Here is a 23,756-nt window from a genome sequence, read left to right on the forward strand (position 1 = left end):
CGCTGTAGAGCCCGTTAAGTTCGTCGTTGTATCTATGCCGATCAGACCAAAAATCACCCGAAGTAGTTTTAGGGTTATCAAGTTTTTGGAATTAATTGAAAAAAAGACGCTGGGATGAGACACACACTGATAATTTCCCATCCCGTCTGTCAATTTATCTTGCTTAAAAGTTTGTAGGTTTTCGTGTTGGGCTAAAAAAGTTTTCAGTTGAATTATTCTTAAAAATTTTGAAATTACCAACAATATTTTTCATATAAAATAATAGTTTAGTTTGAAAATCTAGTTTTGTTAAATAGATTTTTAGTTGAAAACAATTTTTTACCAATTTTAGTAGCAGTTCTAATTTTTACAAATTAGATGAATAAAATTAATTTGAGAGATATCAAGAACCAAACATCAATTTATAATCTTGCTTACAATTTTTGTAGATTTAATATTTTTTTTATAAAAAAAAAGATTGTTGGATTTTTTAAAAAAACTATTAAATATCGAAAGCAATATTTTCTGTGAAATAAAAAAGCTTAAAGACAACATTTTTAATTTTTGAATAGCTATTTGAGTCGAAATTAAATTTTTACCTAGTTTAAGTTTTGTTTTTTTTAGGTTTTTATTTTTTTGTAAAAACTGTCAATTTGATTTTCATCAAAATTTACTGAATGTTGACAACAATATTTTTTAAAAGATAAAAGTAGTTTGAAGCCAATATCTCAAAGTTATGAAAAGATATTTCATTCGAAAATCAATTTTTACCAACTTTGAGTAATTTTGTTTAGGTTTTTATTTAAAAAAAAACTGTCAATTCGATTTTTCCCAAAATTTTACCAGATGTTTTTTTTTCAATTTTTTTGATTTATAAAAAAAACGTTAATTGGATTTTTCCAAAAATATACTGGTTTGGTATCATGTTACAGTTTATAATATAAAGTTTAATTCAAATCTCTAGCGTCATTGGTTCATGAGATATTTAGGGTTAACCAAAATGTTCACCTTTTTTTAAAACTGCTATGGGGAAAAAAAAACACCGACGCAATTTTCTTCTTTTCAATTCAATTCCACAAATGAGACCCATTACAATAACTGCCTATGGGAAGTTGATAACGTTGAAAACGGGTATTTCTGTGTTTAAAAACATATAATTAAAATCGGAGTTTGGATTTGGAATCAAAACTAAGAAATTGCTTTAAAATAGAAAGATTAAAAAAAGACCGATTCGGCGGCGGTTGCGGCGTCCCAAAACTAATTATAAAATGATTTATTAAAGATTTGTACATTGCAAAATCATCAACAGTTAAATTTTGATGGACATGTTGTGAATATAGAATGGATTACTTTAAAAAACTAATGTAGTATACAAATTTAAAGGTAAGATTTTAAAAAGTATTGTTTTATTTATGATTTAAAAAAAACAGATGCCCAACATGTTTTGGGCAGCCTTTTTAAAACCTCCTTACAAATTTTTAATAGAATAATGGTCATGAAATAAAGAAGACCACATGAAAATGCCTATTTTCTCTTATGGAAACCATTTTATTTTTCCGTTTTGAAATATTCTTTAGGTCATTATCTAGTTGAATTACCAATATTACTGGCGATTGAAAATTTTGACGTACTATGCTGCAGTTAATATACCCGCATTGCTAAATGGAGATTTTGCAGATCAACCCAATTACGGATCATTCTTTTTAGATCACTATTTTTAGCATTCTGAAATTTTTTGTATTCAATTCCATTTTAACAGAATATCCTTCAATACATATCTTAAATGCACTGATAAGTATTTTCTGTAAATACTCTGATAGATATACTTTATTATTAAGTACATTAAATTAAAATTGGAACGAACTCTTACTAAAAAAGACGCTATAGAATATTATAAAAAAAGTGGTTTCATGAAGCAGAAGTTACTAATTTTTATCATCAGGCGTAAGTTTGAATGTTTAAATAAATGCTTGAACAGAACGAAAAAAAGTCATCCTATTGACTTTTTTGGTAGTCAAATTGACTATTGAACAGTCAATGTTCAGCCGTTTACCGCCATTGGACTATTTTTGGCTGTCAATTTTTGTATTCGAAATTTGTTAACAACTTGGTAGTGAATATGACAACTCCGTTCGTCAATATAATAACTGCAGTAGTTAATATGACAACTTGGGTTAAGAGAAATTAGAACTACGGTTACCAAATTGACTTAGCATGATAGTCTATACTGCAACTGTTGCTATACTACAACTGATAGTCAACATGACAATTCTTTTTGAAAACCGTAATATAATTTGAAACCCGGTTAGTCAATTTTAGTGTTCAATATGATAACCAAATTGTCATATTGACTACCACAGTTGTTCTATCGATTATTTGTGTTGTCATATTGACTACCGGAAATTGACAATCGAAAATTGTTCTACTGACTTTCAAGAAACCAATTTTTTTAATATAATGTTGTTATATTGACTATTTTCAATGCAACAATTTAGTCAAATTTTAAGATGACTATCGACTATTGTTAATATAGCAGATTTTAGTTTAAGGAAAAGTTAGCTTAGATTAAAAGGTTAAGGTGATGAATATTATAATTGAAGTACTGCAAAATGTAAAATGTAAAATGAATTTTTGAAAAGGATTACTTAATATAGTTATGTTGCTATTACGAAAAATACATTAATACTGCTATTTTTGTTAAAACAACCGAATAAAATGGTTAAATAGTATGATTGAATTCTTGAAATTTTATTTGGTTGTATATGAAAAGGGTAATAAGTAAGAGTTTAGAAATTCTGATATTCTTCTTCAAATAATGAACGTTTAAATGGAGTGCTTTCAAGAACTTTCATAAATTCATGTTCTCACACTATGATTAAATTCTGATCTTGACAGTATTGTTCAATGGGGAATCAAAAATTGTGTAGAATTTAATGCTTCGAAAACTCAATGCTCATTCCTCCCCTTAAATAATTCAACCGTAATACCCGCATTGCTAGGAATGCCCATCAATTTACCCTCGAGCCTAATTTCGGACATACTGTTAAGTATAGAGATTCTTTCTTTAGCCGCACTACCCGAATGTGGAATGCTTTACCAGGCTCAATATGTTAAACTCATTAAAATGTGCAGACATTCAAACCTAATGTGCATCGGTTTCTCCTTTCTTATCCTATCCTGCTTTCCTAATTGCTCGCACTGTGTTCAATCAATATAAGGGTATTCATAGCCCCTTTAGTGCGCGCACAATATATAAAAAAAAATATCCTTCCCAATTCTTTTAGAATGTTTAAGTGTATTTTGAAACAAGTTGCGTTTATTATTGCAAATTGAATTTAAATTTAACTTTTAAGGACTTTTCTTGGAAACATACATTTTTGGGAACTTTTTTCCTTAATTTTGGAAATAATAATTAAAATATATCCTTTTATATAAAATATTGCATATATTAATGGTATACTATTTTTAGGAGTAGTATTATTTTTTTTAGAATTTTCAAAGCCAATTTAGAAATGGTTACCAAAGCAAAATGTTTGTATCGAGACAGTTTTTTTAATGCAACGTTTGGGTGTCTCATACTCAACTATACATAGAGGCACAATTTTTCTATAAGACCTCTATTTAAAACGATCTTGAACAAATCTGGAATAAGTATTTTGTCTAAAAATTAAAAGATAACAACTTTTTTAAAAACCGATTGATCGCAGCAATAGTTGTAGTTTTGAAATATTGAAATTCAAGTTTAATATCAAAACTTAAAATTACTCTTAAAAAATTATCCACACTAATATTCCTGAAACAAACCCTCATCGTTAAAGCTTGTAAACAAAATATTATATTACGAGAATTTCTGAAAATCTTTTAAGGTCGTTGCTTCATTACGGTCTAACATCATTCTTGGTATTATCGAACTGATAACGTTTAAAAAAAATGTCATTATTGTGAAATATAACATCAAACTTGTTTAATCAAAATATATAATTTTTATTTGACTCAAACCAAACTTTACGAGCTTTCAAATGTGCATAACTTTCGATTTGCTATCTTGCGTGGTAAAATTGATGCCTTTTTAAAAAAAATAAAAACAATGTAGTTTTTTGAAATAAGAAAACAACAATAAGTCAAATTTTTCTTAAACACGCTTCAACAGCGCAACGAAACAAAAGCAATTTGTAAGAAAAGTTTCCATGTTATTTCTCGAAGAGTTGATCACAATTATTGCTCACCGAGTTCTTCTGATTTGACACCTTTTTTATTTATTTTTCTTTCGGTCTATGTTAAAAAGAAGGTCAGTAAATATATTTTACATTCCATTCAAAACCTCAAAGATGGAATTCGTGAAGATATCACTTTTCTTTTTACAATGAAATGAATATGCATTGATTTCTCTTAAAAAATAAGTATTTTCTAATATCAAAATTAAACGTCCTATTAAAAATAACTTTATACTAAAAATATTACTAGACTACTCTCTTTTAATATCATAGAAAAACATGGGTAATTTCTTTTATATTTCGAGTTAATGCAGCAAGTTTTTAGTACATTTTATTTTGGGCATTAACCTCATTTGATATCGATAGTATATCGAAGGATTAATGGATGAAGGAATGGAAAAACTTTCCTAATTTAAATGTATTTAAACTATAGTCCGTTCCAATAGGACTTTCGGTTTTGAAGAAATCAATTAAAACTCACTTAAAACTCAGGCTCATATAACTTTGAAAAAATGCCCCTCTGTATCGCCTTTGAGTCAACAGTCTAAAAGTTAAAAACTTTAAATGCTCTTAAGTGATATAACCTCCCACAATATCCCTTCTAGCAAGAAACCATCAATTGTATCAACACTGTGGTGATGTGACAAAGTGACAAAAAAGGTATTCTGAAGATACTTTGTCGACGCAGTGGCGGTAGCGGGCGTTGGTGGGAGGATGCTATATTGGTTGATGGTCGTGTTAGTGGTCACCAAAGTGCACACATTTCCTCAAGCTCTGTATCATGATACGTATGCATTAAATCAACTGTCAGCCTCATCTAATTCTGTCTGTCTATCTGTCGACTTCGTTGAACACAATCTCTCTGCCGCTTTATATACGCTCATTGTTTTCTTTAAGAAGTCAAACAATAACAAAAATGCCCAAAAGCTTTCCATCCGTAAACGTATGTTCGATAAGACGACAATTTAGTTATTTGTTGTACCAGGACCAGGCAGGCAGGGTATCCCGGCAGTATCCCAGTTCCTCAAATAAAAAGCCAGAGTGTAATATTATAGTTGTTCGTGTTAACCCCGGCTATAAGACTGCACGTGGCCATTAATGACGTATGAATGATGTAACACGCGAATTGCACGTGCCAATGCCAACATCGTCATTGCATTTCGTTGAAGTTGTTATGTGTCCAATGTTTCTATAACGTTTGATGCTCGTTTCGACGAGCGATATGGATTTTGAATGAATATTTTTACTAAGTGTTAGCTATGTAATGTATAGCTAGTCGGTCCTGCCCGCGCCCTTTGTTGTCGAATTAATGTGTTCCTTGTTCATATAGTGCCGTTGGCTAAAAAGCCAACTACATTGAATGTGCTCAATGTGAAACGGGACAGAAAAAAATTACTACATTCAATTAAATCTCGACAATATTCAAGGAACATATTGTTTTGATTTGTGCCATGTGATTCATAGGGAGGAGTCCCCCATAATGTCTTCTCTGTTAATACCCTCTCGTAAAGTATTCAAGAGCCTTTTGTCCTTTTTTTTTAACGTAGAAGAAGAAAATTATTATTCATGATTATTGTACTTATAAAAATTATGACCAGTTAGTAGCTTTCTTTGAAATTTTCGGCTATCAAGCCTCTTTCTAATTTTGTATACTCGAGTTATGTTACTGATTGTATTGAACCTCTTTGAAAGAGAATCTTAAATAATTTTAAAAACTTGTCAATTTGTCAAAATGAAATGGCTTTCCAGTTAAATTTACTTACAAGTATAGCTTTCATTAAGTGAAGCTGATGCTGTAACGCTTTCACTACCAATTTCCTGGAGTCATTTGTTAAAAGGCCTGATGTAGTTGATAAAGTATATTTTCATAACCTTCACTCCTTTTCGCAAACTTGCTGTAGTCATATCCCTGTGCTGAAGAGTACGTTCATTGATCTTCTATCCGTGTTGATGGTTTTCCCGATGGTTTCCCCCGATACTAAAAAAAAGTGTCGAAGAAGAATTGTTTAAATCTTTTGGCGTGCTCAACTTCTTCCCTGAACGTTGATGATTTACACTTTTTGTTCAAAACTGCAAGCTAGGAGCTTCGACTTTTAACTGCTTAATGTTGACCAATTTTAAAGCTTCACGAAATTGAATATCGGTCCATTTATAGTGAAACAATATATAATAAACAAACACCGTTAAAATTTGGTTCCGTATTTTTTTATTTCGTTCTAATTTTAAAAATGCTTTTTTTTCATTTTTGGATAGTTTACATCTCTTATGGGAAAGATTCATCTCCTTCAATATATTGTAATTTTTGAATAGATTGTCGGCGTGGGAAAACATTGCGAGCATTGACGGCCTTATATCTGTTTGGAAAAAATGAAATAATTGTTTTAAACTGAAAATGAATCAAGAATGACTTACCTGTTGAATTCATTTACCACTTCTTCATTATAATATTGTGGGTTAGCCGTAGTCAAACAGAAGAAGGCAATGAAGATAAAAATACTAAAAAACTTCATGTTGAGAAAACAAAAGTTTTACAATTATTAGCACTGATTAAACGTTTCAATCTTTAGACAGAGTATAAGAATGGTTCCTTACTTCTAATCAAACTTCAATTTATAGCCCCAAGACAATGGGCCAACTTATATTAATACAGTAAAATATCAAAACAATGAACCAAGCTAATTAGCTTTGAAGTCTTGAAATATCTTTTTTAGATTTCAGTCCTGTACCGAGATTCAAATTCTATTTTAGAAAGAAGAACTTTTTAAATTCTATTTTATATTCAATCTTGAAACATCAGACAATTGTATGTATTTTCGTTAAATAAATGAGATCGAAGTAAATTAATTTCAATAAAAGCATATTCGTTTTCAAAACTCAGAAACTTTGTAAACATTTACTGAAATTTGTTTGTTTTAAGTGTAATTTTCATATTTTCTAACACCAAATATTAATTTTCTTTTTTAAAAGATTAGTCAGTTTTTGTCTAGAAATAATAGAACATTTGTCCATTTTATTAAAGTTCTATAGTTGTTTGGCAAATAAAACCAAACTCATTTAATGAATAAATTATACAAGTCTATAAAACTAGTGCAAATTTAACTGGTATCCATTATGTACTTTTCTTATATAAGAATGAATTTAATGAGTAGTTTAATAAAATTAAAATAAATTAAAGAAATTATGCGGTCTTGGATCTTTAAATTGCTTAACTCATAACAATAATAAAATAATTTGCAAAATATACTAAGAGGGCTGGCTTCAAAATTTGACTTTTTCTTCATAAATTGAATTAAGTTTTGGAAAAAAATAACGAAATTTAATTATCATCTTCTCAAAATAGATGAATCCTAGTATTTTTAGTATTTATAACCAATAATAGAGGGTTATTCATTTTGCGGTTTCAAAAGTATATAGGACTGGAATTCGACATCTGCCATACTAGGTTGTTTAATTAATTTTTCTTTTTCAATTGAAAATCTGACATTTACGAAATCAGGATCGTTTAAATCTCCAAAAAAGGTGAATCTGCCACAGATATGTAGTTATCGTGTTTTAAGAGGAGATTATACATAGATTTACATAGTAATAGTATAGTTTACATAGCCTGTAAGTTAAAGTGTTGCCGATGAGCCAAATCGGTCGATTCTTCGACGTTCTTAGGACTAAGGATTGTCTTACGGAACATTATGACTTATTTTGCATTTTGATCTACACCTAAATTTTTATGAAGTCCAGCTCACACAACAACTGAAGTTAGTTGACCATTCACAGCTTTCGTAGATACGACGAATGGGTGCTTGAACAACATGCGGTGGACGGCGATTTTTCGAACAAATGTCTTTTCAGCGACGAAGCACATTTCTCACTCGGTAGAAACGCCAATAAACAAAATTGTCTTATTTGTTCTTTTCTTTCTTTGTTCTAAGAATCGACAAGCAATTGAAAAGAAGACTTACATCCACAAAAAGTCAGTTTTTGGTGCACTCTCCGGAGGTTTTGATTGGACCTTACTTCCTAACGATGATGGAACGACTGCCACCGGCAATTCGGAGCGTCATGATCGTGTTATGATAAACGACTTGTAGAATAGTAGACATTGAAGAATAAGACTAAGAGAGTAATGTGGTTTTAACAAGTTGTGTGCTACATGCCACACAACTCGAGCGACTACGGCTTGCGATTTGACAACGCTGAACTTTTTTTTGTGGGGCTACAAGAAAGACCATGTTTATGCAGATAAACGCTATATGCTATGCATTCAATTAAATACATTTATGTACCGTTTAAAAATGAAAGGTATTTTAGGCTTGCATTTTATTTTTGAGAATAGAGTCGAGTTTTTTTCAATTTCTTAAAAAAGGGACGAAATGGAAATGGAATTAGAAATGACCATGCGACCAAGTGAGAAAATTATGATTTGGTCGAAAACGACAAAACTGGCAACCATGCACTCAATATGTGTCAGAAAGTGTTCGAAAATTACCTCAAAAGAAACGACGCTTGCAACAATTCGCGTGGTATTCATTTGAATGATGCACTGTTTCACAGAAAATGTCAACGTTTAGAATTTATAATAAAAAAGAAATATCTTGAAAACAAATATTTTCAATGTCTTTTCTTTACGTTTACTTTTAAAACCGAAAAATGGATAGCCCTCTACAATCACTTTCTTGAATATTTTGTTTAAATATTTTCGGTATCTTATTTATCTGTCGAAAATTCTAATTTGTTGTAATTCTTCACCTTCCATCTGAGTCCAAAATCATCACTAAAAATCAAATCTAAAACTAAATGTTGAAAAATATGTACATTAATGTATAATGTATGTATGTATTTTCAAAATTGTGAGTCAAACTAGCGTTAAAAACAGCGTTTTATGCGTTTTTTCTTTGATTTTCAGAGAGATATGTAATTCAGGATAACAAAATCCGTATTCTGTAAGCCACAATATAAAAAAAAGAATTAATTTTGTTAACCAGTATCATTTTGCGAAGCAGTTCCAAATCATATTAATGCATTTCAAGAACCCAATCAGTCTTGAGTTTTTTTGAAAATTAAAATTTGAAATCTGTAAGACTTAAAACCTTGTGCAAAGAACAGTACAATGTAATTTCAACAAATCTGGGTTTTCGTTTACAGTAACATATCTCTGTTTGTTCTTAAGCAACGAACACAGTTATGACTTCACATCACTATCACTAACTTGACTCAAAAGCTCTTCAACCATTTTCACTATTTACGGGGGGGAAGATGCTTTGCGAAGATCCAAAAGTAATTTAATTTTGAAAATTGTGACCATTTTTGTAGTAAATGCGTTGTTGAAGTGTATATCCTTCCAATCTTGATTATGGTTTAGATTTTAATTGTCAAATGTCACAATGGTTTGAAATTTTCTAATTTTTGCGGAAAAATGCGGTTCAACAAATTATAATTCGATGTACGTATATCCCAACCTCTCATGAGTTGATAATGTTCCTTACTATAGAAATTACTTTGTAGAAATCAGCGTGATTACAATAACTCCTGGGGCCATACTATGTAACTCGATCCTACAATGAAATTGCTCGATTTCGAAAAATCGGTATTATGTATCTATTTGCCTACTTTCAAACCAACGAGAATCGAATAGTTCTAGTAGTGCCAACTATATTCTTATAAACTTTTGAATAAACGAGGAACTACGTAACTCGAGAGTAGAATTCAAAACAAGGCAAAATCAAAAATAATCACTCTACATCAAATAAGTTTGCGAGCGAAGGTTTTTTTTGTCAAAGTGGAAGTAAAATATTAAATTTGAGTTTCATCTACCACCCCAATTACACCGGGAATTCGTGATTTTTGATATGATTTAAAATATAACCAGCATCAGGGTTCATATATTCATTTCGCCCCGGTGTAATGGTTGGGCTCATCAGAAGATGACCATTACACTTTGTCTTGACGCATATTTTCCCGAATAAATCGGGATTCCATATAATCCGAGCTACATAGAACAACTGGGAATTATATAGTTGTTACAAGTCTTGAAAGAAGATAAATTGTAGCTATTCATTACCTTGCTATGGGACTTTTTGAAAAAGAAATATTTCACTGTAAATCATTCGAAATGGTTTTTACTTTCTTTTCTCTTCCTCTTTCATTTCAAAATTCATCATCAGCGGGCACATGACTCTATCGATTGAATGGAAAACTTCGGTAAGTATTTTTGACATGGTTTGCTGTGCAATTCCAGAATGCTTGTCACCACTGATTTAGTTTTGGTAACTCTTGTTGCCAAAAAACTTTAATGCTGCTGATAACTTAATGATAATCGAAGTAGCATTTTGTCTTCTGCGAGTAGTCATGTCGGATGATATGGTTTTAAGTAAGAACAAAAATCCGTCTTAAGTAAGACGATAGTTCTTAACAAAACTAAAAAAAAGTATATATTTTTCATTAAGAATGCGTTCAAATATTCTATCGTATATATTTGTACAAACTCTCACTCAGCTCCATTATTTATCTCTTATTCTTCTGAGTTCAATTTGCTCGTACCGTTCTTCATTGCTTTGCAAATTGAACCAAACTCCAACGGTGTCCATTTTTTTAATAATTATTCTTGTCCAAAAATTTGATGTGTTTGTTCTTTTTTTTTACAAATACCAAACAACTTAATATTCGCTCGAAAGTACATTTTTTTTCAAAGTTTGTATAACCAGCATCCGATTCTATCTTCATACGGAGTACGATTTGAAAGTAAATTCGGAAATGAGTTTCGAATAGAATCAAAAGTAGAATCGAGTTACTTAGTAGGACCCTTTTAAAAATGTTCGTTGCTAAAGAGTGTTTTTTAATTCTATTGGTCGAAATAGAGCCCGGTGCAGAGCCCGAATACCTTTTATTCGAACACTTTTGGAGTATTCGGAATTGAAAACCTGAATAATATCTTCTTTTTGAATGGTTGTAGACGTTGAATTTCAAATATGTTTGATACGATTTCATGAGTGCGAGTCAAATACTAGAATTTTAGCAACTTTATGAAGTGTTTGTGCTTAAGTTATTTGTCATAGCTTTCAGCCTCAATAGTTAAAATTTGAGACAAATATTTTCCATGTTTCCCAATAGCATTCATACGTAGGAGTATGTACAAACATTTGTTTTCACTGTAAAAGTCCGTATATTATAAATAAGTTTATTTACCAACAATGTTTAAAAACGAAAAACTACCAAAAATGGATTAAAAGACATGACGAACCATAGTTGCAATATATTTTCAAATCTTAATCGAGTTTATTTCCCTTTTAGAGTTCAACATAATACTCCTACAAAAAGTATCAAAAGTCAATTATGACAAGTGTTAAGAAAGCTAAAAAATAGAATCCGAGCTCTGTAAAAAAAGAAAGCATGGTACTTCAATTCAAAAATGGGAACATTAGCGGAAAATTAAAACAAATCGAAAAGAAGAAAAAGAGAAAAAAAGAAAACGCAAATCAAACTTAGTGTCCAGTTATAGCTATCATTGAAATTTTTAATATTGATTTTTCAATAATCGTTTTCAATAAACAGCTGAAATTTGAATTCCCAACTGTCAGTTTTACTTTAAATGACCAACTCTTACCTAATATTCTCGATGCTTGATTCCAATTAGAAAATTTTGCTTAAACGACAGATATTTTCAATAATTGGTTTCAATGATGAAAATCATAATAAAGACTTAAACGGTATAATATTGGAACATAAGACGTGACGAGACAGCTTGTACATAACATCATTAACATCATTTGCATCTTATGATTTAGAAAAGATTGCCAATTTGTTAAATATTACAGGCCTTTACCTTTATCTTGTTTAAATGATCGTACGTTCAAATAATTCAGCTATCACTTGAAAACCGTACTTTAGGTTTGAACACTGGCAATTATTTTTTAATAATTCTCAAAAATCAAGAACACCACGTAATTAAAGTTGATAATACAAATTTTGATTTATCAGTTGATGTATAGGTAAGTGTGTATATCTGTTATTAAATTGTGAGGAAAAAGACTTAAAAAGCAACTATAAGGTATTGTATCATGCTTAAAAGGTAAAGTTACCTATGTTTAACTACTTATACCTATATTATTATACGTATACCTATTTCAATGTAAATTAATTCTCTTCAATAAAATCTCAAAACATTTAATTAATTTTCTGCAGCACCTCAAGATTTCCCATCCCTAAGAGAATGCCTTTGTACCTCGTGTTTGTTATGCTCCCACTATTTTTGTTGGCATAGGTATAAGGTACCTACTCCTTTATATTAAACCCTCCAGCCATTCCATTCTTCTTTTCTATCTCGAAAATTACTTATTCGTGTTTCGTGTTTCTTTCACACTTAATTAAAACTGAAAAGCAGAACAATGGAACGAAAATATGAAATGCTTCCATACGCATATCGCACACCCGTCGCCCGTAACCCCTTACTCGTCCTCACTGCTGTCCCTGATGGCTTCCTTCTCTATACCTAGAAACAGCCTGTGTTCATTTGAATGCAAAATGAAAGAAAAAAAAGAAATAGAAGACATAATATCCAACGACAAGAAGTTGATCTTAAAATTAATTAAGCACTCACATTCCCTCAAATTCGCACACTATAATTCCATCGCTAGACTATACCAAATAGAGATTCCTCCATTGCTATATAAGAGCTGTAGAGGGGGGTTGATGGGGATGGGGATGGGGTTAAAGTTGGAAGAGAGTGTGGGAAGGTTGAAATCACCACTTAACAATTCCCCCATCAGACACCCGCATAAGGCTCGGAGGTGCGCTAGCTATCTTGAGCTTCATTCATTTGAATTTCAAAATGGGGGGTTTGAGTCCCTCGAACAAATAAGCTCCCCCATCGCATATCTAAAGTGCGAGAGTGAGCAGTAGTAGTAGGTGTAGCTACACCAATTGCCCCCCTGGCTCTTCGGTCGCGCACCGTGGTATATGTGCTGTACCTATTGCGAAAAGCCCAACGAGAGCTCGCCGATGAAAACGACGAAACGGTAATATCCTTGTGTTTGGTGGAAGGAAAAAGGAAGTGGATAATACATCCGTCCTTGTTGCTTCGTGTCACCCATCATCATTGAAGCCCATGCAGCTATATCCCAGCCATCATCCACTGTTAACCAAACCTTCCGCCCGACGAACGACTCACGACGCACCGCACCGCGCATCGCCGCCGTACCAGCAACAACCATCAGCAACCAGCAACTAACAACCCCAACCGACCAACACCCCCCGATATGCCCGGTTTCAGCCAGGATAGTCGTCGTCGTTCCGTTAACTACTGTTTGGGACTTAAAGGCATAAATAGCTCTATACAGAACGAGCACCACACCCAATTGTGTTCTATGACGGGAGAAGAACACAAAAGCCACCATCCCCCGTTTTTGAACACCCCCAATTGCCAAAGTAGTTGTGAGACAATAAATTTCGGGAAAATTTCCTCCCCATGTGCATGTGTGTGCGCATTTAACCCTCAAGTAAGCCACACCTTGGCTCGTCTCTGATTGGCAGAGAATCGGAAGGGCGCTTAGAGTGCGGATTATATCAGTTTTCGGGAAGGAAGAAAGCAGCAGGAATCCAAACAACATTCCGCACCCTCTCTAATATCTGACAGTGCTTTCGACTTCCATTCTAAGGGTAGAATTATGTGCTATACACCCTCACCCAAGTCCACCCCTATATTTCATATGAAATGCGAGCTCGGTACAAGCATAGCACTCCCGAGAGAGGATGTCATTTGTGGGATTCCCGGTAAAGGATTCAATTGTAAAACTACCGCGCCACAGATCGGTTGTTGTTATCGTCCGAATATCGTATTTCGTTTTTAAAAAAATTTACTTCGGTACATTTTTGAAAAATTGAGCTAGTCATAGCTCAAATAGCGGCGTATTGAGAGAATATTTTCTTAAAACGAAAAACCCTTTTTTTACACTTTTGACCATAGTACTTTGTACGGAAGACCAAAAATAATAATTGAGAGAGTGGAGCTGCTGTTGGTGCTGTCAGTGTGTCACAAACGGAGAGCGAGAGAACAAACATACATGTCGAAGGAGCACTCTGCAGGATATCCCATATAATACAAATAAAAGTTGTGCCCGGAAGTGAAGGTGTCCGGTAACGGTAACCGGTTCCGATCGTCGCTTTTCCCGTTCCTTTTCCTGTTCCGCCATTGTCGCCGCTGCCGTCACTGCCGCCGTCGCTATTATACAATCAACAATATTCCAACAACAAGGCACAAGGACGACTACGACTTCGAAAACGACAACGGCAACGACGCTTTTTTCGCTGTTGCGTTTGTTTGTGCGAGAGTCCGTGACAAAAGTGTGACAATATTTTATATTAAACAATAACAACAAATATACAGTTTTAGACTATTCACAGTTATCCGCACACATATCTATCTACTAAACATACTCTATATACTCATGTGCGTCTAGGAATAAAATAAAGGATATTCTATATTGATTTGTGACTAATTGTTGTTGGTTGTTGACAATTTAGATTTTTTCTTTTCTTTTTTCTATTATTAAATTGTTTTGGTACTTTTTCCGAATTGTTTTTGTCGTTGTGTTATTGTGAATTTATAAAAATAAATAATGGAAACTGTGATATCAATTGGGTGATGATAAAAGTGAGATTTTTGAGGAAAACTATTTCGAACTTGTTATAAATACACAGGACGACGTACAGTTTATTAATAATTGTTAATAATTTATAACAAAGAAAAACAATAAAAGACTACAAAAATAAGGAAGAAACAAAAAGAAAAAACAATTTTTATAGAAACGTTTGTTTCACCATGCTTGATATTAAAACATCAGCTGATTATTTGTCTCGCTCGGCAGGAAGTTTTAGCAACTTTTCAATGTTGTTCGCAGGTATGTAAACATATTTGTATTGTAAAAATTAATTAACAATTAAGTATTTTATTAAGGGAATTAGGTTACCTTTTTTTCCAATGGAAGTCTAATATGTATTTCAATAATCTGAAGTCAACTCATTGTTCGTAAAAACTTACTGATTCACCAAGTTGATATTTTGCATCTTGAAATTGAGGTAATTAGTTGATGACTTTAGTTGAGAAGTGGAATTTTAAGAAAATTTCACGATTGATGTAAACTCTGAGACAAAAAGTTTTAACTGAGGTATACTTAAGCTCTTTAGAAAGATTATTATTATTATCACATTGATAAAGTGTGAATTTGATCCTTGCGGCTTAAGCAATCTAAAAGTCCAATATTGACACATTTTTGAGAATAAATCAGATCCCAGCTGCATTTCTTAGTGTTGAAAAGTGACATTGCTGTTAATATAATGAAAAATGATATCTCTGTAAATTAATTGATTCGGGCCTGAATGGCTTCCGACGCTATTGCATTAAAACCACATGTCTAAAACATTAATGTTTTGTAATTGAGCTATAAAACTTTAATAGTTAAGTTTTGTTTATATCGTGGATTATCATCCATTTAAATGCGATAATTCCGTTTATTCCCACTTAAAAGGCCAATTGTTTTTTTAACCAAAACTCAACTCCTCCGTCGCAATAACTCGATGAGGATATGATGGGTTCAGTTGGAACGAGCTAGACTAAAAACGTCAGAAAAATGTTAGATTAGAGATCACAAAAACATATCAGCAAATTTAAACATAGAAATTATATGTTGATGGATAAAATAATAAAATGTTGATTTTAAAAGTAACTTATCAAAACTTTAACAGCTTTTAAATGGAATACAATGTCTTTAATACGAAATCGAGTAAAGTAAATAAAAATTGATTATACTATTTGTATGTTTAATATAAAAAATATTAAATTTGTTGATGTGTAGTTAGCATTATGTCTTGTACCTATATCAAACACAATCGCTTTTAAAGGTTCTCCCAAAACTCAAGTCAAGCTGGAATCAGTGGTCGTGAGGTTGAGTTTAACTTTATATATCCCTTAACAATAAATTGTATAATGATTTTACAAAGTACAAATCATTTCTTCTAGAAACATTTTAAGTCATTTTAGTATCTCACTTAGTTTTCATATTTTCTTGAAAGTTATGAGATGACTTTTTATGGGTCTTCATTTGACTTTATCGAAAGTTTGAAAGACCTTGAATGGAATTTCTTTACGGTTTTGAATAAATTCTATTAGAGTTAATTTTGATTGCTGATTCCGAATCCAAACTTCGATTTTAGTTATATATTCAAACTAGGAAATATTTTCTTCAATATTTTACAAAAACTTGATGTTATAACCTTGGGGCTACGAATTTGTTAGCAGATTTAATGTTTTTCTGTTAAGGACTATTTAAGCATACATTTTTCAGCGTTCTTTTGAAGATAATGTATTACAGGTACAGATTTACAACTAATGAGGATTTTTGAAAAATAAGTAAAATACTAAAATAAAAGTGTGATCCTTGATGAAAATCGTGTGGTGATTTCAAATTTTCTGGTGTGAAGTACCACAAGTATTTTAAAATGTTTGTTTTTCGAAATACTTCTAAAACTAAACACCTGAAGGATTTTTGAATTACACTATTTCTCTTTGTTTTAGTAGTAGAAAAAGTTTAAAAATGTTTAATGTTTTAGAGTATTTTAACATTTTGATCATTTCAACATTTCAGGTTTGATTTTTTCCGTTTGCTATTAAGTCCTTTTTTTCAAAACAGAACAGTTAAAATATTTTAAAGGTATTTTCGAATTGATGTCTAAAACATTGAAAAAGTTTACCATTTGGTTAAGTTTAATATCTGCCAAATAAACTGTCAAATTTTGTATGAGAAATGGTTTACGTAATTTGGTTGAACTTCTCTAAGAATTTAGTTTGTTAAAATTACCCAAATTTTTCAGGTAAACTTAGCCTAACGTAATTTTGACTATTAATTACAAAAATTTTACTTTTGTTAAAGCTAAAGTACACAAAACATCTTGTTTTCGAAATATGTAGGTAGTTCTAAAATAAGTAAATCATTAAAAGCAAATCGTTCATATAATAATTGAATGAATTTCTTTTTGTTGCTTATTTTTCGTCATCTTTGAATATTAAGTTTTAAAAATTTTTTACGAAATAATTTCTGTGAGCGCAAAAACCAATGTATGTTTAATAATTTACGTTTAATGAACAGTTGATTCGCGTTCCATTGTAACGTATTTATGGCTATAATGTAAAAAGCCAATATTTGTCCGAAACTCGAGTACAATTCTCATTTCCTATTACCCACTTGAGCCTCTTGGACAAAATTCAATACAGAGCCTTAAAAATGACAGGTGGCCATTGCCTTACTGAAACTGTTGTATTTCTCAAGTACCGTCGTAGGGTTTAATGCCTGTCATTATTTTATCGCTACTGTCATAGACAATGCTCTAATGAAATAGCCAGTTGCATTCCTTCCCTTAAATAATTCAACCGTAAAACCCTTGAGCCCAATTTCGGACGTGGTGTCAAATACAGAGATTCTTTCTTTAGCTGCACTACACGAATGTGGAATGCTTTACCAGACTCAATATTTTCCACTCATTACAATGTGCAGGCATTCCTTTCTAGTCCTATTCCCCTTCCTAATTGCTCACACTGTGTTTAAACATTTTAAGGGTATTCAAATCCCCTTGAGTGCGCGCAAATGTAAAATGTGTCACACTTCTTCAACTTTTTATTACGATAATCGAGAGCATTTCCAAAATTTAAATGAACGCAAATATATTCAATCTATAGTTAAAAGTTATTAACTCATTTACAAGATTGGTTATTGAATGTAATCTTAAATGTTTTGTTAGTTCTTTAAAATGAAAACAATAAACTGCAGTTTATCAATTCTTAATACTTATAAGACAATTTAAACAAGATTAATTTGTCTCTTCTAATTGCATTATGGTAACCTTTGAAAAGCCTCATTGTTTATTCTAAATATTTTACTATTAAAACGCTTTATTGCAATCGTTATAAAATTAGAAATATCTTTTTTTGCAGATTCATCATACAAATCATCGTGGGGATCACATAGTACATCTCAATCACAAGGTAAGTTTAAAGGGTACCAAATACAAAATTGTGCAACTTCTATTACTTTACAAACAAACTAGACTCTTGTTGTGTCCGTTTATAAAACAAATCATTTCAATATTTTGCTTACCTTAGATTTCGATCAAGTCTTGAAGTAGTTTATTAAATTTCCATAGAAAGTTAGTGTGATCAGTCCGATTTGTCGAATTGAAATTTCTCGACATTTCAAGGCCCCTATAGAGTAGAAATAAAAGATTTTTAAACATCTGTACATCCGTACGATCGCTGCTTTTTTTCGTCGTCCACAGCTTAAGAACCAGTAGAGATATCGATTTAAAATAAATTTTGTTATACAGATGATAATGCACGAAGATGCAAAAACGTTTTAATGTTTTAACTTTCGACTCAAATATCTTTTCAAACTAATTTCATCTCATAGAAAATATTTCAATCATTTTTTGATAAAAATCCAACAGTTATTTTTTTCAGAAAAAATAAAACAAAACAATAGAATATAGAATAGAAGATTTAAATTAGTTTATTCATCTAATTTGTATTTGTTTATATAAGAAATAAAAAAATTTAAGAAATGCAACTAAAATTAGTAAAAATTGTTTTCCGACTAAAAATCTCGTTTAGAAAAATATATTTTGAAATCAAACTATTTCATTAAATGCAAAATTTTGTTGGTAATTTTTAAATCTTTTAGAATAATTCAACTGACAACATTTTTTAACAAAATACGAAAACCTACAAACCTTTTAAGCAAGACAAATCAACGGACGGGATGGAAAATTATCAGTGTGGGTCGCAAACCATCTTCTTTTTTAAAAATGAATTGATAGCTATCAAAAGAAATACATTTATTTTAAATAATTGTTTCAATCAATCAATTTTTATGAATAAATCTTTAGAATGAGAAAAAATGAAAAATTTCACATCAACACCTCTTAAGGTGACTTATTCTATTCTGTTTAAATTGTAAAGAAAAATCAAGTTATCTGTTGACAAGAAGGTCATTGCTTGAGGCATATTTTGTTTGGCTACCAGAAATACAAAAATAAACAAAACTATTTTTTGTTTCAATCTTGATCTTAATGCGATATTCGAATATAATTAAACTCGATTGTTTTAACAAAATAAAAAACACAACAATTCTAAAGATAAATTAATGTTTGTCATTAAAAAAATATGTATTCAAAAACTCTAGATGTATTTTTTAATTAAATGATTTGAAACAAAAGTTTAGTAAATATGATCTTCTGAGTTTCCGATGTATTTTTGGCTATTCAAACGACTATTTAACATAAAGTGGAAATAAATCACTTGCAAGTCTTAATTCACGTTTTAGCTGGTTTATTAAAATGTTTGCGTTTCAACATAATTATTTTTGAAGGATACAAAATTAAATGTTTACCCAATAATTAAGAAGTTAATTTTTAAAAATAGCCAACAAAAAACTTGATTGCAATTAATTTTGTGACTTTTAAAAATATATATTAAACATGGGACATGTGTATATAGCTAAGATTTATTGTTCCCGGAAATCTATTAAACATTACATTTGGTTTAATTAAGAAAAAAGAACAACCAGATTTTTTAGTTTTAATATTTTAATAATTTATTCAAAAACTAGAAAATATGTTTATTAGGTCATTTCAATATTTTGTATAGTTTAAAATCAAGTTATATTACTCAATCATAGTGAACTTTTTAAAGCCTTAAATAAAAAGAAGGGGTCATAGTTTAGTTTCTTGAGGAACACCGTAACTGAAATTGAAGGAATATATTTAAAACAAGCTTCTTATGAAAATATTACAAATTAGACAATTATTGATTTTTTTTTGTTCGGATTGATGATATAAATATTTGCAAAATATAAAAACTATGAAATAATTCTTGAATGATGTAGGTTGAATTTATTTGAATTTACCAACAAAATAATATGCAAAAAAAGTTAAAAACTATATTTCCGCATGTGTCAGGTGTGTTCGACTGATTTAATGTTTTCGGTTTTAAATTTTAACCTAAACCCCGAATGCAAAACGATTAAATAAATTATAAATTATAATAGCTTGACATGTGTAAACCAGCTCAAAAATTTTAAGTGGAACGAGCTGTATTAATAAACATCCCCTTATAATTTATTGTTTTCATTATGAACTAATAACAATAACTAATCGTTTAAACATTTATATTTTGTTGTATAAATATTATACAAGTATGTCGACCTTATAGAATTTAATTTGAGGCGTTTAATAAAATTATTTCAATTTTTCGTTTTCATTGATACATATTCTTTCTAAAATTTATTAGGTGTGGGTTTTGTTTAGAGGTTTTTTGTTTCTTTAAAACATGTTTAATTCGTTAATAACTTAAGTTAAGCTTAATGATGACTAGTTGCGTTTTGGCTTCTTTAATTCTTAAATATAATTAACCATTTTGTAATATAAGTGAAGATTTTCAATGCCTTGGTTATAAATATTAGCTCTCTTTGGCACAAATTTAATGTTAAAAAAAATTGACTATTACAAATATTTGCATCACGACTGTTGTAAATAGGTTTTAAAGTTTTAATAAAACAATGGAAAAAAGAGGCTGGGAGGACCCATACTGATAACTTCCCATCTGTCGATTTGTCTCAAAATTGGCATTATTATTTAAACCAATATATTTTTTAAAAGATAAAAGTAGTTTAAGGCCCATTTCTCAATGTTTCGAAAATATATTTAAGTCGAAAATCAATTTTTACCAACTTTTATTAATTTTTTTGTTTAGGTTTTTATTTTTTGTAAAAAAAACTGTCAATTCGATTTTCTCAAATTTTTTCCAAATGTTGAAAACAATATTTTTTATAGAGGAAAAAAAGTTTGAAGCCATAATCTCACCTTCTCAAGTTTTTGAAAAGAAATTTGAGTCATCTTTCAATTTTTACCAACTTTTAATAATGTTTTTTTTTTTAGGTTTTTATTTTTTAATAAAAAACTTAACAGTATCTATTTTTCTAAAAATGTTACCATAGTTAAAAACGTTATTTTTCGTTGCACAAAATTATTTTTGAGATGAAATAATTTTTAATTAGTTAAATTTTCGAGGTAACAAATTTTTTTTCAGTTTTTTTGATTTATAAAAAAACTATTAATTTGATATTTTTCCAAAAATATATTTGTTTGGTATTACGTTACTATATATTTAATTGAAGTCTCTAGGGTCATTGGTTCGTGAGATATTTAGGGTTAACCAAAATGTTCATCTTTTTTCAAACTGCTATGGTACAAAAACCATCCACGCAATTTTTTTGAGAGCCCTTTCCGCATTATTATCTGTATAATAAAATTTATTTGATGTCGATATCTCTTCTGGTTCTTGAGCTTTGGACGACGGAAAAAACGTCTCGAGCGTACGTACACACGCACACACAGACATCTTCCTAAAAATCTTTTATTTCGACTCCAGTGAACTTGAAACGTCGAGAAATGTTAAAATCTTCAATTTGGCAAATCGTACGCATTACAATAATTTCCTATGGGAAGTTAAAAAAAAGATTCATGTAAGGCATTGTACATTCGTGATGTCCGGGCGATTAAAATCTCTATACTTGAAAATACGTCCAAAATTGAGCTCAAGGGAAAATTGATGAGCATCACTGGCAGTAATGCAATATTACGCGGTGTTAAAGTGATGTTTCCGAGTTCATTTCAAAGAAATTTTGTATATTCTGACTGAAAATTTGTTGATTAAACTCAAGTTTTTGATACACAAACAATTTTTAAATTGCAGCAGTTAAAAATTGACCAGCTTGACAAACATTTGTGCTAAATTTGCCTACTAAACATTTTCTATTAATGACATCATTTTAATGTCTCGAACACTGTTTTCACCTTAAAAAGAAATATTTTAAAGAATGCCCATTTAACGTTATTTTGTTTTATCTCAAATTACAATACAAAATAAATTTTGGGGCGCAACAGTCACTTGAGAACTAGGACCTAGAGACTTACAACTCTCAACCATTCCTGTGTGCGAGTACTGTTGTCAGGGATGTAGGGGACCTAAAGTTATTGAGCCGAATCCGAACTGCTAATTTGAGAAAGCACTTTTCATGACAAGAATTACTCTTGGAGAATTTGTCAATTACTCGCAAGAGGCAGTATCAGTGAAAAAAGCTTTAGATGGCTTAGGCAGAAAATTGGTCATTGTGCTTTTATCACTCTTGGAGTAAAATGTTTAGAAAAATGGCTTCAGTGATATCAGCTGATTTTTGAATTATCCGATGTGTTAAGACTTCTTAGAAAACCTCCAAGAAACCTTGTTCCTAGTCCCTGTTTTTTATTTTAATTTATTTTAAGTAGATTCAAAATAAACAGGAAGAAATTTCATGTTATCTTTTGGAATAGGTTAAATTAAAATAATGTATTGTTCATTTAAAAAAATGTGTACACCTAAAAGTAAAGAAACCTTTTTGATATATTGGAGGTTAATATTTCAAAACCACGTAAACACTATTTACCAATTTTCTACTTTCCAGACGCAATGGTGTTGACATTTTAATCTTAAAAGTAAATCTAATCAATGTTTGGTGGTGTGGTTTCCAAATCGAAAAACAATCTTTTCATTCTTTGACTTTCATTCATTCAAATTTTCATTGATGTCATAGTCAAAATCATTGAGCTGAAAATGAAATGATAGAAAATATCTTCCTTTTGAAAAACCATTCCAGGTAAACAAATATTACAAATATACCCATGAAACTAACTGAAGCAAAAGCAAATAGAAAGACATTACTTTTAACTAAAGAAACTGATATCATCGATTCAAAAGTTAGATGAATGAACTAAAACTAAAATACTATATTTTAGAAGCTTCTTTACTTAATTTTTTCTGAGATGTGTCTTTAAACTCCCTTTAAAACCGCCTTCGAAAGTATTTGCTTCATTGAAAAATCCCATACCTTCGTCTTCGTATTTGTTCGAACTTCTACACTCAGTTCCAATTTTCAAACAACGAACTGCAAAAAGAGCATCATTTCACAACTCTTGAGAAGCTGCACAAAAAACCAAGTCAACCAAATCAAATCAACAACAAGAAAATATCCTTAGGCGAAAAATCAAAATCAGTGAAAAATCAAAGAACGAACGAAAATATTATTTTACAAACTCAACACTGCGCTACCCCTTTTTGAATCATCAGGGTTTCGAAAAAATTAAGGGTGCTAGAGTGTGTTGTTATACATATATGTGTTAACCCTCCCTGAGGGTATTTTCACTTTGCCACGCAGCAGTTCTGTTGTCACTTTTTGAACAAACGAAGCTGTGAAAAAAAAACTTTCCCGTACTAGTTTGTCAAAAAGTTTCCCTTACTCTTAACAAAAGTTCCAAAATACAGAAATACAAAAGACAGAAACAGGGATAGCGAGTATAGAGTATAGAGAAGTTGTAGTTGTTGTTGTTGTTAGGAGTTTCCATCATTGTCTCTGGATGTGATTCCCAACCAATTTAGTGAATGGAAACAGTGAACTTTCTTTTGCACTCCGCACCATCCACAAACTCAAAAGC

At 30.8% G+C, this 23,756-nt stretch overlaps 1 protein-coding gene and 1 long non-coding RNA gene across 2 annotated transcripts in view; one reads left to right on the forward strand and one right to left on the reverse strand.

The window, feature by feature from the left end:
• The window catches only part of LOC129946610 (DNA-binding protein D-ETS-3), a 98,220-nt gene that overhangs the window by 31,513 nt on the left and 42,951 nt on the right, over positions 1-23,756 (forward strand). Inside the window, exon 5 of the mRNA XM_056056865.1 lies at positions 18,169-18,219. Coding sequence (XP_055912840.1) covers positions 18,169-18,219 — 51 coding nt within the window. The remainder of the gene's footprint in view (positions 1-18,168; positions 18,220-23,756) is intronic.
• LOC129946632 (uncharacterized) lies at positions 6,391-6,761 on the reverse strand. Its single transcript, XR_008781627.1, has 2 exons — positions 6,606-6,761; positions 6,391-6,547 (listed from the first exon to the last, which is right to left on the reverse strand). It is a non-coding gene; the product is annotated as an uncharacterized LOC129946632 (long non-coding RNA).

The sequence above is a fragment of the Eupeodes corollae genome, chromosome 2 (assembly GCF_945859685.1).
Source record: "Eupeodes corollae chromosome 2, idEupCoro1.1, whole genome shotgun sequence".
NCBI lineage: Eukaryota > Metazoa > Arthropoda > Insecta > Diptera > Syrphidae > Eupeodes > Eupeodes corollae.